General features: G+C 32.4%; 2 protein-coding genes across 2 annotated transcripts; one reads left to right on the top strand and one right to left on the bottom strand.

Annotated features, from left to right (window-relative positions):
* Window positions 1-7,723: 7,723 nt before the first annotated feature.
* On the top strand, window positions 7,724-9,191 carry LOC141717816 (syntaxin-112-like). The gene is made up of 2 exons (XM_074520020.1): window positions 7,724-7,933; window positions 8,052-9,191. Exon 2 carries the CDS (start codon window positions 8,067-8,069, stop codon window positions 8,976-8,978), a length of 912 nt encoding a protein of 303 aa, XP_074376121.1. The 5' UTR covers window positions 7,724-7,933; window positions 8,052-8,066; the 3' UTR covers window positions 8,979-9,191.
* Window positions 9,192-9,316: 125 nt separating this feature from the next.
* Window positions 9,317-14,651, bottom strand: LOC141717815 (putative glucose-6-phosphate 1-epimerase). The gene is made up of 10 exons (XM_074520019.1): window positions 14,428-14,651; window positions 14,185-14,292; window positions 13,468-13,578; window positions 12,969-13,020; window positions 12,389-12,526; window positions 10,941-11,039; window positions 10,390-10,487; window positions 9,997-10,104; window positions 9,839-9,920; window positions 9,317-9,515 (listed from the first exon to the last, which is right to left on the bottom strand). Exons 1-10 carry the CDS (start codon window positions 14,496-14,498, stop codon window positions 9,450-9,452), a joined length of 933 nt encoding a protein of 310 aa, XP_074376120.1. The 5' UTR covers window positions 14,499-14,651; the 3' UTR covers window positions 9,317-9,449.
* Between the last annotated feature and the right edge of the window lie 876 nt (window positions 14,652-15,527).

A 15,527-nucleotide genomic window follows, 5' to 3' on the forward strand; every position in this document is an offset into this window, starting at 1 on the left:
TCAATTATAGGACCTTTCATCTCTCAAATCCATTTGTCCAACTTTTGGCTTTCTATCTTCCATATTCGGTCAGTTTTAGGCTTCCTCCTATTAAATTCTATCAGTTAGTAAATTCTATATGTCTATCTATTTATTAATAATCGTGCAGCTACAGAAGCTATGCCAGAAGAGAGATGGAAGTCACCGTAATTTTTCGTCTAATTAGGTTTGTTTCTACGCAATTTTCGATTTATAATTTAGTTATTGCCTTTTAATTCGATCGCATGCCTTGGAACTACAGAAAGGGGTACATACTCAACACAATATATTTTACATAAATTAAAATTTTAGTAATAAAGCTCTTTGCGGTAATTGTACAAATGCAGATTGTTGTCAAGCCACTAGCATTTAATTCAGCATGTGTGTGTTTGAGGTTTTTTTAAAATTCTCGTATTTGTTCTTGGTGTTCTGTTCACATTATTTTAGACTAGATTTATGAAGGGTTTATTATTTACATATATTAACTTTGGGTTTTGGATCAGAAGGATGAACATTATGATTCTGTTATATTAAAATAAGGGCTATGGAGAACTCTGATATTATTTTATGATAGTATGTTAGTGTGTTGTATTTGCATATATTATATGTGTCAATTGTGTGTACATTCTTCGAATTTTCTAAATATGCACATAACATTTATTTTCAATTTTCTATTACTAATCTTCATTTAAATATGTAGTTAGCTAAAGAAGTTTATTTATCAACGTCTGACCAAGTACTGTTGTCACAGTCTTACCAAAAGCTGCACTAACAGCCCCTTCCACAGCATTAGTGCCTCCTACTAAGGGTGCTTCAGGAGTAAATGGTGGCTCAAGTGCCGGAGGTAGTTTGAGTTGTTTTATCAGGTAAATTTATGTATTATAGTAATTTTTTGACTTAGGGGGTGTATTGAACTAGGATTCTAAATGATTTTTTTTCATTCATGAAATCCAGGTGTATTCAACTGGGATTTTTAAAAATGTATCAAAATTTTATGGTATTCAACTAGGATTTTAAATTATGCTACAAAATCTGGTGGTATTCAATCGGGATTTTAAATTATACTTAAAAATCTAAAGGTATTCAACTGGGATTATTTAAAATCCATTAAAATCTGAAGGTATTCACATGCTGATGGATTTTTTTGAACTTCATAAAATGATGGATTTTGTGGCATTGTTCAATGTATTTTATGGTTTTTGAAATCCCACCATAATTCATGAGATTTTGAAGGATTGTGTTTAAATCATAAAGACTTTTCTTCAACTCTACGACCTTTTATCTAGAATCCGCGTAAAAACAAAATCTGATCTAATCCATTAAAATCCATGGATTATATATAATACATTAAAATCCTAATTCAATAGACCCCCTTAGTATTTGCTCCTAATACCGTTCATTATATATGAAGCGCCCTCGAGGATTCACATCAAAGATTTGGCTTCTGATGTCACACAAGATTCCTTATTGAGAGTGGTCCAGAAATATGATATTGTTAAACCAAGGGGTGTCCAAATCAGTGAATATCCAGATGTGTAATGGGTTTACGTTACATGTTAATAAATGTAATTACAGGATTAAGGAATTGGTTAGTTTATTTGTAGAGTTAAGTGGTCGTAATCTTCTAGACTCTGGACTACTACTACCAGGATAGTAAAGTAGGCAGATTTTCTTGTACCCTTTCCATGTCCATATTATTATCATTTTTCCACTGTTTAGAAAAGATATATACTTCTATATAGTGAAATAATTGTGTGTGAGCCTTTTTAAATGAAATTTAGCATAATAGAATTAGTAGCCTTTTAACTGTAATTTTTAACTTTTTATTAAACCTTAATGTTCTTAAAATTGGGTGTACATTGTTTGTGAGCATTTTGAATAAAAAATAACAGGATACATGATGTTACATTGTACATCCCCTGACTTTTAGTTTTGGTTCCTTCTAATTTTGGTGGTTGTTACTTGAATTTTAGAGTCCCAAGAATATAATCAGTAGTATTTTATCCACTCTCTAAATGGATTAACTTTTGTAGTATAAAAGAAGATTCACTTAGTTCTTTTTATAAGTACACATTGTTACATTGTTTTGTGTACCAAAATCGAGATTTCATTGCACTATGCAGGTTGCCTTTAAAACAGGTGACTAGAAATAATAGATATTTATTGGCTGGCTGACAGACGGATTTTTTACTATTGAGTATGTCAAATGTTGATTGCTCAATTTTTATTCTTCCCAGATGATTTAAACCTTTACTTTCTAGCACATTATATATTATCTTGTAACTGCTTTCTCCTTAAAAATGGTCAGATATCATTTGAACCCTTCATTTTGGTAAAGTAGCTACAAAAACTATATGCTGAAAGGAGCAAGAATCGGCGATACCGGAGGAAATTACATTCAATCAGGTATCGTTCAATCAGGTTTGTCTTCACTCATCTTTCTCATTTTTTTTTATTTTTAAAGTGTTATATATATATTCAACTGGAGTGCAATGATTCGAGATTGTTACTTTGTTGTTAAAGATTCAATTTGATTGGGAGTTATTTCATGTGATAATGAGCGAAGGATTAGGTGGATTTTACAGTGGTTTGAAGCCTTCTTAGTTTGGAGTGCAGCTTCCTTCCTGTTTACTACTTTTTGCCTCTTTTAACCTCCCATTTTTATATCATTTTCCTCTTGATATAAAAATAACTAATATATTGAAAACCACTGCAAGATATTTTTATTTGGATTACGAAGTTAGATTTTGGATTCTGATGATGCTTAGCTACCTTCTCATAGTAATCGTGAAAAAATGGAGCACACAATAGTTTATACTCATACAAATATGTAAAATTTGGAAACTCTTTTTAGCAAGATTAGGCTTATAGCGATTTCTAACAGGTTCTTACAGTTGGTTAATTTTGTCTTAGAAAGTAGGCGATTGAATTTTCCCTATGCCCCCAAACAAAAAAAATCGATGCACAATTGACTTGAGGTTGAGGAAACTATTTGCATAGATTAAACTCAAACTGATATCTTCTACAAACCATGAGTAAAATACTTCATTATTGTGATTCGCGGAACCACATGTCTTCTTATTTAGTTGTATTTTTGTATTTACAGTACTTTGCTAATGGTGGCTGACATGGCACCTCCCGAATGTGTTTAAATATTTCCTCTAAATTCTCACGCCCCATCCTTTTCCCCATTTTCCCTCATCATCTCTTGGTAACTCTTTGTGACTACACTGCAATTGATGCAGAGAACCAACAGACGATCCCTAATGCAAAAAATAACTAGAAGGGACATCAATAACCAATTCATTTGACTCAGTTTGGACTCATACTTACATGCTAAGGTTTGCCATTTTATGTCTAATTGGTCTATTAATATTTCCGTTGCTCATTGCGTTGTTATAACATTATTATTCAAATCGTGCTCCAAAGACGAGTCTTACTGAGTATATATGCAAATAATAGGTTTACCGGGTCTTAGAATTCCTGATCTATAAATGATAAAGTTCTTTGAAAACATATTTTTCATAATTTACTTCCCTTCTCTAATCCAATTAATATTGGTGTTGTTCACAAGTACAAATTACAAATGAATAATGAAAAGGTTGGATCTGGTTGGATGATTCCCCTGCCAACAAGCTCGGGCCACTTGGCTACTGAACGTATTATTTTATGTGTGGCTGCAGTAAGTGTGCTCTAAGTCAAGGTTTGTAATCTTGCGCCTATATTGTAGTAAGAGAAAAGTATGAAAGATGAATGAAAAAGAATATTTTCTCCAGCTGTTGGGATAGAGTTATATGAATGTATTTATTATGTACCTCCTATTTGATTTTGTTAGTATTTTTAAATAATATTTGTTTATCATGAATTACTTTCTCTAATCTATCAGAGCAAGTATCTGATCGACTAATGCTAAAATGCTAGATATAATTATAAAGTGTGATCGAATATTACTTTGGATTATAATGTTCTTTATACAATATGTTGGTGACATGGTGTTCTTGATATCATAGGAGTGTTGTATTTTTCTTAGCCCGTACGAGGATGGAACAGATTCATTCACTGCCTTGTGACCATTATTTTGTGATGGGGCTCAAAATGAATGTCACTTTTCAGCTCTGCAAGTATACGCAAGAGTGGTGAGCCGGTTTAAACTTTGAAGCATGTGGATGGCTATGAAACATGTAGATTCAGGTTTTTCAAATCCATATGCAAATTGTGAGTGTACATCGAAGATGAAGGTCAAATAATGTCCTAGAAATTCACCAATTAAGTTATTCGAACCATTTTATTTAGCGTTTCTATAATATCTTAAACTCTTCGAGATGTTGTTATATTATCGCCAAACTTTTGCTAACATACATTTAATCTGTTGTTAGTTTTGTGTATTCGCTACTTATATGATTGTTTTTCGATTTTAATAGTAATTTGTAAATGAATTATGTGTATAATTTTACATGTTTGTAGATTTATTTTTGCATCATGAACTTTAGAAGATGAATTTTTCCAATTGGCTTTGAAACCACGTGGATGTATAAGAAATACTAGCGTAAAAGCCCGTGCGATGCACGGGTCTGTATATGTATATATATGTGTGTGTGTGTATTAAAATATTAGCTCGAACGAACTTGTACCTGTAAAGAAATATTTTTTAATACGTAAAATGATTATTTTAACTTAGTTTTATATTCACATAGCAATTATATAATAAAGAATGATATATTTTTTTATAAATTTGATTACATCTCATAAATATATATATATGAAAATGTGATGACATAAAATTCATCACTGAATTATCTTACTTATTCTTTCCATACATATTGTTAAAGTTTGATTAGATAATTTAAGTGGTGAGAGTTTACTTTTTGTAGAGGGATTCGATTATCGCTCATCGCGTGAAATGTGAATTTTGAGATTAGATACTTATTGTAAGGTATATAAGACTAATTATTGAACAAACCAAAATTATGTTATTATAACAAAAATATTTGAAGTTTGTTTGTAGGGATATGTAACTGGTCACTTCTGGATCCAGAAATGTTATCACCACCCCTAATCCCGAACTGGGATTCATTTACTGTCTGATCCCCGCCCGAACGGGAATTCTCACGGGATTTGGGAAATAATTAATAATAATAACCTTGTAGTTTTAATAAGTTTTTATGATTAAAAACAATCTACCAATTTTTATTATATAAAAAACACTAATAATATCTCAATTTTTTAACATCAAATCATATTAAAATTGATTTCTAATATAAAAAAATGACATTAAAAATTAAAAAATATATATTATAATGCATTGTAAAAAGAATTGGTCAAGAAAAGTATGGATTATTTTAAAAATATAATAATAGTATAAACCCTATAATATATATAGACACATATACACACACATATCGGGGTCGGGGAGACACTGATATTAGACTCCGCCCAAATCCCTGAAATATCTATAAAACTTTCCTCGTTCCCTGCCCCCTAAGAATTCCCTGAATCCTCGACCTAAACAGGGCGGGGATCGTATCGGGGTCAGGCGGGGCGAGATTAATGCACATCCCTATTTGTTTGGTTGAGACGCTTTCCGACTAATCCAAATCATTGTTAAAAACTCGACCATATTAACCAATATATCGACCGAGTACACATACTCGAACATATTCACGAGCTGATTTTTTATTAGTCAAATAAAACCCTATTTTGAGTCTAACTCGGATCAAACTCGGTCTTACTCGGATTAAAAATTAAAAAGTCTAAAAATAAATAATAAAATAAAATATTGAACCACTACAGTTATTAATTATTTAAGAGTATTACAAAATTTACTCATTCAACTCACTATGTAATCTATATATACCCGATTTTATAAAAAAATTAAAGTTTTTCACCTTCGTAATGAATTATAATCAATATTTTTTCCGCTATATAAGAGGTATATGCAATAATGTTTAGAATAAGAGTAATATATATTTTTCTAGTTGGTTTCATCTTTAAAATAATATATAATTTTTATATTATACATATCTATGCTAATAAATTAGTTTTAAAATTTAACTTTTAAATATATTTAATATTTTTACCCAAGTACTCACTCTAAGTACTCCCGAATTAAACTAAATACTCTTGACTCGACAAACTCATTAAGTCAAACTTAATTAAACTAAATTATGATTTTTTAAAAAACAAATACAAATAGAGTAAAAAGAAATATTTAATATTATTAAAAAATATAAATGATGACAATTAACAAAATGATTTATATAAATGTGTGTATGTGTTTGCTTAAATGACATAGTCACATGAATACTATAAGCCAACTCTTTATTCACAAAAAAGTTAAAGTTATAAAAAAAGAATTTGATAAAAATAGAGAATCTTATCAAATAAGAATTTCAAAATGAATGTAGTAGGTAGAGACTTGAAGTTTGTAAGTAGGAGGCGTGGGGTTTGATTTCTATTGAATACAAAACACTACTTAATTTTAACAATAATTTCGTAAAAATGACATTTTTATAATTTTTCAATATAAAAGGGCAAAATCGTAAATTTACAACCATTAAAATGACTCTTTTTATCCCGTGTTTCCATTTAATGTATAGGAGTAATAGTAATTGATAATAGATAGAAACCAACATTTTATTCACTCAAAATTTAAAGTAAAAAAAAATTTAATAAAAAGAAAGATTGTGCCTTATCAAATAAGAATTTCAAAGTTAACTAAGAAATTATATAGCACATCTGGTAGGAACATAAAGTTTGTAAATAGGAGGTGTGGGGTTCAACTCCTAATTAATACTAAAATAGTACTTAATTTTAACAATAATTTTGTAATAATGATATTTTTATAATTTTTCAATATAAAAAAGTAAAATCGTAATTTTATAACCATTAAAATGACTTTTTTTACCCTTTTATTGCCATTTAATATATAGTAATAGATACAAGATTTACCAAATTGGCTTTTGAACCATGGGGATGTATAAGGAATTATGAATGAAGTTGAGAATGGATCAAAGTTTTATTTATTAATTGCGGTCCCGTTAGACTATGTCATTTCTAAGTTGTAGGTAAATTTTGGAGCAAATGCTTGCGATTAGTCTTTATCAACTGTCATAAATACTAATAAAGTCAACGAAACAAATAGCTTAAATTTTTTTGTACTATCAACAAGTGTTTGTGTTGGCAATCATATATAGTTATTATCAATCAAATATAACATGATGCAATTCTGTAAACTAAATCTCTATGAATATGCAAGTTTGACATTAAAAGGTAGGATAATTTTATTTAGCCATTAAATTTGATGCAGTATTAATATCCATTCAATATAATGTGAGATAATTTTATGGCCAATAAATTTGAAGTACGGGGTTACTAAAAATTAACTTGAAAAATTATTCTCATTTCTTAAAATATATTTATATTATCCATTTTCTTGAACCGCGAATTTAAAAAGAAATAACCAAGTAAGTTGACACATCATTATTTGATAACCATTTCAAGAACGGGAAGCTCTAGCAATTCAGTAGTTTTGGGAACTCTTACATTTGTCTCTGCAGTTATTGTCAGCTTATCAACATGAACTACAAGAGCATGCATTACATATTCCTGTAAACCGCCTGTGGTTGTGGAGCCTGGGAGCACCCGTCCAACCGATTTAAGCGGTAATTTAAATTTAACGGTTATATCCTTTCTGCACAAACCGATGTTTCCAATTTTCAAATATTGGATGCCCAAATAACTACTCTACTTTCAAAATCCCTCAAGTCTACACTTCACTAAACTTCATCGTATTCCAGAGACCACAAGTGTTCTCCGATTAAGACATTCCAAGGCGAAAAGAATATTAGCATCCTCTACTGCTCTTCTTAGTCTCAAATCACTTGGCACTTGCATGTTAGTGGTTTCTCTGTATTAGGTACATATCTGAAATCGGAATGTATTATCGGTTTGTTGCAAATTTAGATAATTCTTGATCATGATAGACATACGAACACGCATTATTTTGTTACTAACTTATCGAAATTTCTTTGCAGTTTATTGGGTTGCCGATGTACGTTGGCAGGATGAATGATCTAATGACAAAGTCATTTATAAGTTATGTGGATTTGAAGAAACAAGCCCGGATGGATCTCCTGGCAGAGGCAGACTTAGAAAAAGGCTTACGTAATCCTAGCCAGGAATTGAATTTATCTCGATTCTTTGAAGAAGTTGAGGCTATCAAGTCTGAACTGGATAACATTACTAAACTCCAGTATGATCTTCAGAAACTTAATGAAGAGACAAAGTCTACTCGCAGTGCTAAAATCCTAAGAGGGATTAGGGATCGTATGGACTCTAATATGGTCTCTGTTCTTCGCACAGCAAAAATCATTAGATCAAGGCTTGAATCACTGGACAAATCTAATGTTTCTAATCGCAAGATATCAGTGGCATATAGAGAAGGCAGCACAGTGGACAGGACTAGGATTTCAGTCACAAATGGATTGAGAGTCAAGCTAAGGGAGATGATGAATGATTTTCAGTTGATGCGAGAGAGAATTCTGTTGGATTACAAGGAATATCTGAAGAGACGGTATTATAATATGACCGGAGATGCCCCAAAGGAGGAGATGATTGAGAAAATGGTTTCAGGAAGTGGGAAAATTGAGATATTTGAAGGGAAAGCCGAACTACACTTGGAGAACAAAGAAAGACATGAAGCTGCCATGGATATCCAAAGAAGTTTGAATAAGCTTCATCAGGTGTTTCTTGATATGGCAGTTCTGGTCGATACTCAAGGTGAACAGATTAATAATATCGAACATACTGTAGTCAGTGCTAGAAGCCATGTTGGTGGTGGAACTAATAGCCTACTTTCTGCAAAGCAGATGAAGAAGGAAGACAGGTCATGGGCTTACTGGCTATCTGCAGCGGGATTTATTGTGTTGCTGGTGTGCTTCGTTGCGATGTTATCAGCTTGATAATCATCATTCTAGTTCTATAATTTAGGGTAAGAGTAGTTTAAACTTTATAGCATGGGTCTGGAGATTTCCTTTATGGCCTGCTTTCCTCATTAATGTTATCACTTCTGAACTATGTTATTGTTCCTGTTATGTTGATAAATTCCTAGTATTTCTCAATTGCTTAAGTTAATCCAATAAGTTTCTCCACTATAATGGATTTTTCTGCATCTTTTGTATATCGACTGCATCAATGACTTAATGTTGCAAAAGTGATCTCAATTAACTGTAGTTCCAGGTTCCAGATATGATCTCATATGTACTAATCCAACAATGCAAAATAGCATGTAAAAAACTCGTTAAATCAAATTTTCCACATTATTATTACCTCTGATGTAGACAACTATGGATATCGAGATCTTTTAGGAAATATATTATTTGGAGGACACAAAAGAAACAAAATCATCTCAGCAGACATCACAGATCTCGACTTCAGATTACACTTAGTTGTTGAGTAGCTGTCCATGATTGCTGAGGCTCTAGCTGAACTTGTCCAATCTAAGTTGCACATGAGGACAAGGGAAAAAAGAGCAATAAGAAGTAGAAATAAGGTATCTAGCTTACAAGAAGGTAACATACATTTTCAAATTGATAAGATGAGTTGCATAAAAAATTCTTTGCAAATTGTTCGATTAGCAAGCACGTCTATTTCCCGAGAATAGGGATCATAGAGAATGATTCTACCATATTATTTTGTAATTGGAGTTGTCTTTATTAACTTGATTTAATTTTGCATGACAAAAGATAGAATTCAGTACATAAACTGATCTAGTTTTAAGGACATAGTATGCAACTTTACATGCCACGGTTTTTGTACATACCTTGGCATTTTCAACACAAACAAAGTCTTTGTAGCATGCCTCCATCGTCAAATGTGGGTTCCACAATACCGCGTCTGTCCAACTTTATAAACAAGAATGTTAAATACAAGTGAAATGCATATAATAATGTGGATAGAATAAAGCATCACTTGATTTACTTTGTATTGCTAATGGATATAGTGTTGCCTAAACCATTGTCCAGTTGTAGCTCACTAGGGGCGTCAAGGTAAACACAATCAACAAATCCAGGAAAGGTCACGGTATCCCTGTTTATTCAAGAAATAATAAGAATCTTTAGTAATTATAAAAGGGTTGATGAGTTTTATTTTCTTGTCATGATTAATGCTTAAATAATAAGGTATCTCATGCGATTTATATGTGAAACTTCTGATTGCACAATGTATTAGCAGAACGGCAGAACAACTCAATCAGCATAAATATGACTTGTAAGGGTCAAATATAATTTTCGGAAACAATTGTTTAATTGAATGGCGTCAGAACTGGAAGGACGTAGATACGTTGATTAAAGCTTTATGAGATGGGATACAAACCTTTCCTCTTTACTTTCTACTGGATTTTTAGGATCTGGGTCTTTGTTCAGAGTTTTGCAACCTTTCAAACCTTTCACTGACGCGCCACTTACAGAAGCCTGCACATAAACATATAAACTCTATTAAATGGTTGAGAACATAATCCCAGATATAAATTTGGAGAAGTTGCTGTTACTATGCTAGCATATTCTGGAAAAATGAAAGAATCTAGTTAGCAGCTAAACATTATGATTTTCAAAAGCAATGCACGCTCTATGGAGAACAAATGTTAATGTGTGAACAGGGAGACAATGATTCTGCACTCTTAAAAAAGGGTGGAACGATATGATCGAAAAAGTGTAAAATATGTGCATAGGTTGCACACTTCTTTACGAGTGCAGAACAACTGGCCTCACTATTCTCCTGGTAAAAACTGTTCTCACCTACATCATTGCCTATATATATAATATATATTCACTATACACTGTTAACTATTAACCATCCACCAAAGTAGCATTGTTTATGCTAAAATCTTGTAATTCATTTAGCAGTTAGGGAAATAGAACACATACACTGAAGTATGTGTGCAGAGCTGTGGTGAATGAAAACTTTTTCGAGTCATTATTTGTAATAACTAACTCTGTTGAAAGGCTCTTTTCATCGAGAATAATCTGCAAGCAAGAAAAAAGACATATTACATTTAGATCAAGTATATTTTAATGAAAAGAGTGCAACAAATACAACAGCAGAGCGGCAGATGTTACTCTGACTCTTCTGTTTAGGCTGCCGTACCCGTGTCGGACACTCGGACACGACACTTATTCCGTGTCGGATCCTTTGACTAAAATAGGGACACTTTGACCAATTAATAAACCAAATATTAGTCGCACTTAATATTCAAAACTAATATTTAAGAAGAAAAAAGAAGAACGAGATAAAAGTGGGGAAGATGCCAAATTCGCAAAGTTCTCTAGAAAATCAAGTTTGATCAAAGTTCTAATGCTACTTCATACTAAGATGTCTAGCTTAACGTACTTGTTTATTACAAAAATATGTCGTATCCCCGTACCCGTGTCCAAAAATAGGACAGTGTCCCCGTGTCCCCAATTTTTAGACTTGATAAGTCCGACAATCGGATATGTGTCGTGTCCGACACTCCATACTCGAGTCAGAGTAACATAGAGTGGCACCAAGGCACAAAGAGATAAGACTTGTCTAACATGTAGTTAGGGTTGATTATGAACAGATTTTAACAGTTTTTTTAGTGCACTTTTTACAGTTGCGGTTGTGGTTCTTACTAGTATAAACCACACATAGTCGGTTGCCACTGTATTTTAATATTCAAAATCACATCAATTAAACCAAGCCCTGCCATGCACTTTTATGTATAGTTTAGATTTTTTCTAGTTCTGTATAATCATAATCTATTTTAATAATCTATATAACATATTAAACTAGGCATATGTCTCATTAATTGTTACTTAAAACTTGACATCTTTTTAGAATACGTCTTTGTTTTATTTTATAATACCACTTATAAACAGAAAACATACAAAGTCTAGAAATTTTAATTATTAGTGTTCTTTATTAACGCACAACACCTTTGGTCATAGTAAAAACTTAAGTAAACATTCTAGTTGAAACTTATAACCTATATTTTGTATAGTACTGTTTAAAACAAATATAAAATTGATGACAAAGTGACAAATCTTTTCAAATGATTTCGGAATTGGACTGAGCCATTTAGTACTGAAACTTTACATAACTGAACAGTATGGCACCAACGATATAGTTGTGGACTAGTTATTCCTAACGCTAGAAACTCCACCTAGTTGGCTTCCATTATGGTATAGGGTAAAGTTTTCCAACATGCACCATGATCATCCCTACCCTTAGTCACTTGGTGTTTAAAATCATGGCTAATGGCTTATGTATTGTTAATAAAGAAGAGATAATAAGAGATCACATGCTTGACCTATTCAATCTGTACTGCATGTATAGAATGCTTATTACAAATCACCTTGTACAGTGCCTGAAAACTGAAATTCCACATAGCACGACTGTAAGCGTCATCCTTCAACTCCAGAGTGATTACAGGATTCCCTTCCACATTTTCAGAATCAAGAATCGACCAGTTAACATTCCTTGCAAATCCATGCTGTTACAGATAAGCATCTCTAAACGTCAAAAGAGTATGGCAACCAACATTCCAATTTTGCGAGGTTCAACAAAAAATTGACAGGAGTGCAAAATTTGAATTGAAATAGTGCGTTTTTTTGGTGACTTTGGACAACTCTTACTGAACAACACTGCTCCTACAATTGCTCGCTAGATAACTTAAAAAATGATGTTTTCCTGCCCTCAAAAGACAGATTAGACCCAGATCAAGGATGAGGTAAATCATAGAATGTTTATGTGGAGTATGGAAGGGTTAAACAAACATCATCTGATTTTGATTTAGGAATACAAGTATAAAGCTAATCTTAGTGATTAGTTATTATGTAATTAAAACTTCATAAAAAGATCAGCAAGTCCCAAAGTGAGAGATATTTACAGGCAACTTGTACAACTGCTAAAGAAATTAATGATGGATTTTGTACCTGCTGTATTGCGCCAGGTCCAAATTGTGGGAAGCAATGTGGCACACCTCCACTGTTCCAAGAGTATGCAGTCAGTTAAATGAGAGATTCAAGTCTTTAGGAGAATAGGCAATTCAAAATTTCTGCTATGCAAAGTGATTTTGAGGAAGTAAGACAGATTCAAAAGTTATCAATTTTTGAGTTTGCAATATAAATATAAGTCACAATCTGAAAAATAATACTCCTGTAACACATAAAAACTCATTTAGTATCAAGAAATAAAAAAAATGAAGTAGAAGAGTTGTTCATGCATGTATAATGAACCAATTTCATCAACTTTGATAGCTTAGTTTCAGTGTCATGTCATTATTTCCACATCAAAAGTTTAAAAACTCCAGAGAAACATGGAACAAAAATGCTTCCCAAAATGTTTGAATTTTGACTAAGGAGACATTTTTACAAGGACGGGAGCAAGTGTGCTTCTGTAAGTAATGAGTTTGGTCAAGGAACAGCAGTCAACCTGATTGGTTTTTGTCCATTAAATACAGCATCTGGCCGGACGAACAGGAGATCTTTTCCAGCAACTTTCCAAGATGTAACACAACCTCCAAATAAGTACAGCTCAGCCTCGCTGCAATTAATTCCCCAACAAAAAATAGCCCAATTAGAGGTCTTACACAAAATACTTTACCACATCTTTCAGATACATTGTGTGCATAACAGCCTAGCAGAAGCAATATTATAAATCTTATAAATACTAAATGATCACACATATATGCACTACATTTTTGCAGTAAGACTTCGGAAAGAAAAATCTATGTTAAAAGCTTCCTACATGAGGTTCAACACAAAGTTCAGATTTTCTCATCTTTCCTTACATGGTAGAATACCATCACACACACAAAACAAGTATCAAGCCTATGGCAAAGTGATCGAAGAAGAAACGTAACTCATTGAAATCAAGTTTATATCCATAAGTCAACTTCCTAGTGACAAACACAGCGTAATTAACTTAATCAAATAGAACTACCCTATCGAATTTATAGAATCAATACCCCTAAAATTACATTAATTTCGGTCTAAACGTGCTACCCCTATCGAATTTCAAACAAAATGTGGGAGAAATAACAATCAAGATACATTTGCAAAAGAGTCAACCCAAACAATCAACATAGCAATTTTGAAAAAACACCTATGTACACACACAATGTAAAAATTAGAGGGCGATAAATGGTACCTGCCATGAGAAGAAGTCAAAACAACCTTAGGCAAATTGCCTAAACCTTCAGTAAGCTGCACCCCTAAACATTTGTTTACACTTGCAATTGACATTCTTGTATTATATCTGTGCCCAAACTGTAATTTCTTAAATTTCACTCTTTTTAGTTCAAGTTTCTAACTTTAATAATGGAATTAAAGAATAAAATAAAAAGAATCAATCAATAACACGAAATGGGGAATAATAAAAATCAAAACTTGCCTTCTGAGTTGGCGATTCTTGGAAAATCTTGCAGTGGGGAGAAAGGTGCATGACATTGATATTGTCGCCATCTTTTTGTTGATGAAATTAGAAACAATAGAAGTTTGAGTTTGTGTTGTCCAAATTGTAGTGGATCAGCTCAGAAGATTTATTTGTATTAAATAAAAATTAGAAGTTTATTAAAAAGTCCACTGGCCATGTATATATTTTTTTGCAGGTGACACTTTTTTTATGGTTGGTTGTGTGATGTTCTTGTGTGTGGATATATTTGGATATTCCTTTTTTAATTCCATTCTCCTCTATTTCTACATTTTAACAAAAAATTAAATGTTGATTTAAATTTGTGAAAGTGAGATGCCTCACACACTTGTTGAATATTAACTATATAAGTTTTTTTTATGCATACGAGCCACAAAAACAATACAAATTATAAAGGGGTGGGAGAATCGAACATGTGACATATCGTACACATAATCTCAGTCTTCGTCACTAGATTAGAACCTCATCGGTATTTTAAATGATTGTAACGAAAATCTGCGGCTTTGAGTACTGTTGAATTTTCACAAATTTATGGTAAAAGAAAGCTATGTTAAACAACCTCCCTAAAAATAATGATAAGACGGCATACATGAGGAACTTTTAGACAGGCTTATTCGAGAGTTTTTACTTTACCTAGATTATCTGCGGTAAATCTGATAGCATTCCAGGACAAAGTGGAAACTCCAGATGGTTGATCAAGTTCAATTTAGCAGGGAGCCATTTTTATTATCAAAAAGTTGAGTAAGCTGGTTTGTGAAGTCTTGTTCCTTCTGTTGTCCTAAGATTGGCTGTCAGTGTGCTGTCTGCAGAGTGGGAAATCAGTTATAAACACCCCTTTTGTTTAATGTAAAGAGCTCACAAATGTCACCAACTATGACGAACATTGCAGCTAGTTTTTTAATTTAAAATCGAGTGAATTTAGATTGCACCCCGTAATTTTGGCAGAAATTTAAAGTTAAATACCTGTTTTTAGAAATTGCAAATTGCATCCCTCAATTTTAAAACCCGTTTTATATTACACCCCTTCCGTCATTTTCTGTGAAAATTGACTCTTAACGTTA

The sequence above is a fragment of the Apium graveolens genome, chromosome 4 (assembly GCF_009905375.1).
Source record: "Apium graveolens cultivar Ventura chromosome 4, ASM990537v1, whole genome shotgun sequence".
NCBI lineage: Eukaryota > Viridiplantae > Streptophyta > Magnoliopsida > Apiales > Apiaceae > Apium > Apium graveolens.

What these genes read in the sequence shown, in the direction of transcription:
- LOC141717816 (XM_074520020.1), top strand. Translation starts at nt 8,067, where the DNA reads ATGTACGTTGGCAGGATGAATGATCTAATGACAAAGTCATTTATAAGT.
- LOC141717815 (XM_074520019.1), bottom strand. Translation starts at nt 14,498, where the DNA reads ATGGCGACAATATCAATGTCATGCACCTTTCTCCCCACTGCAAGATTT. An exon ending in GACCTGGCGCAATACAGCAG is followed by an intron (nt 12,527 to 12,968) that starts GTACAAAATCCA and finishes TATCTGTAACAG; the next exon opens with CATGGATTTGCAAGGAATGT. An exon ending in CTCTGCACACATACTTCAGT is followed by an intron (nt 10,488 to 10,940) that starts GTATGTGTTCTA and finishes GTTTATGTGCAG; the next exon opens with GCTTCTGTAAGTGGCGCGTC.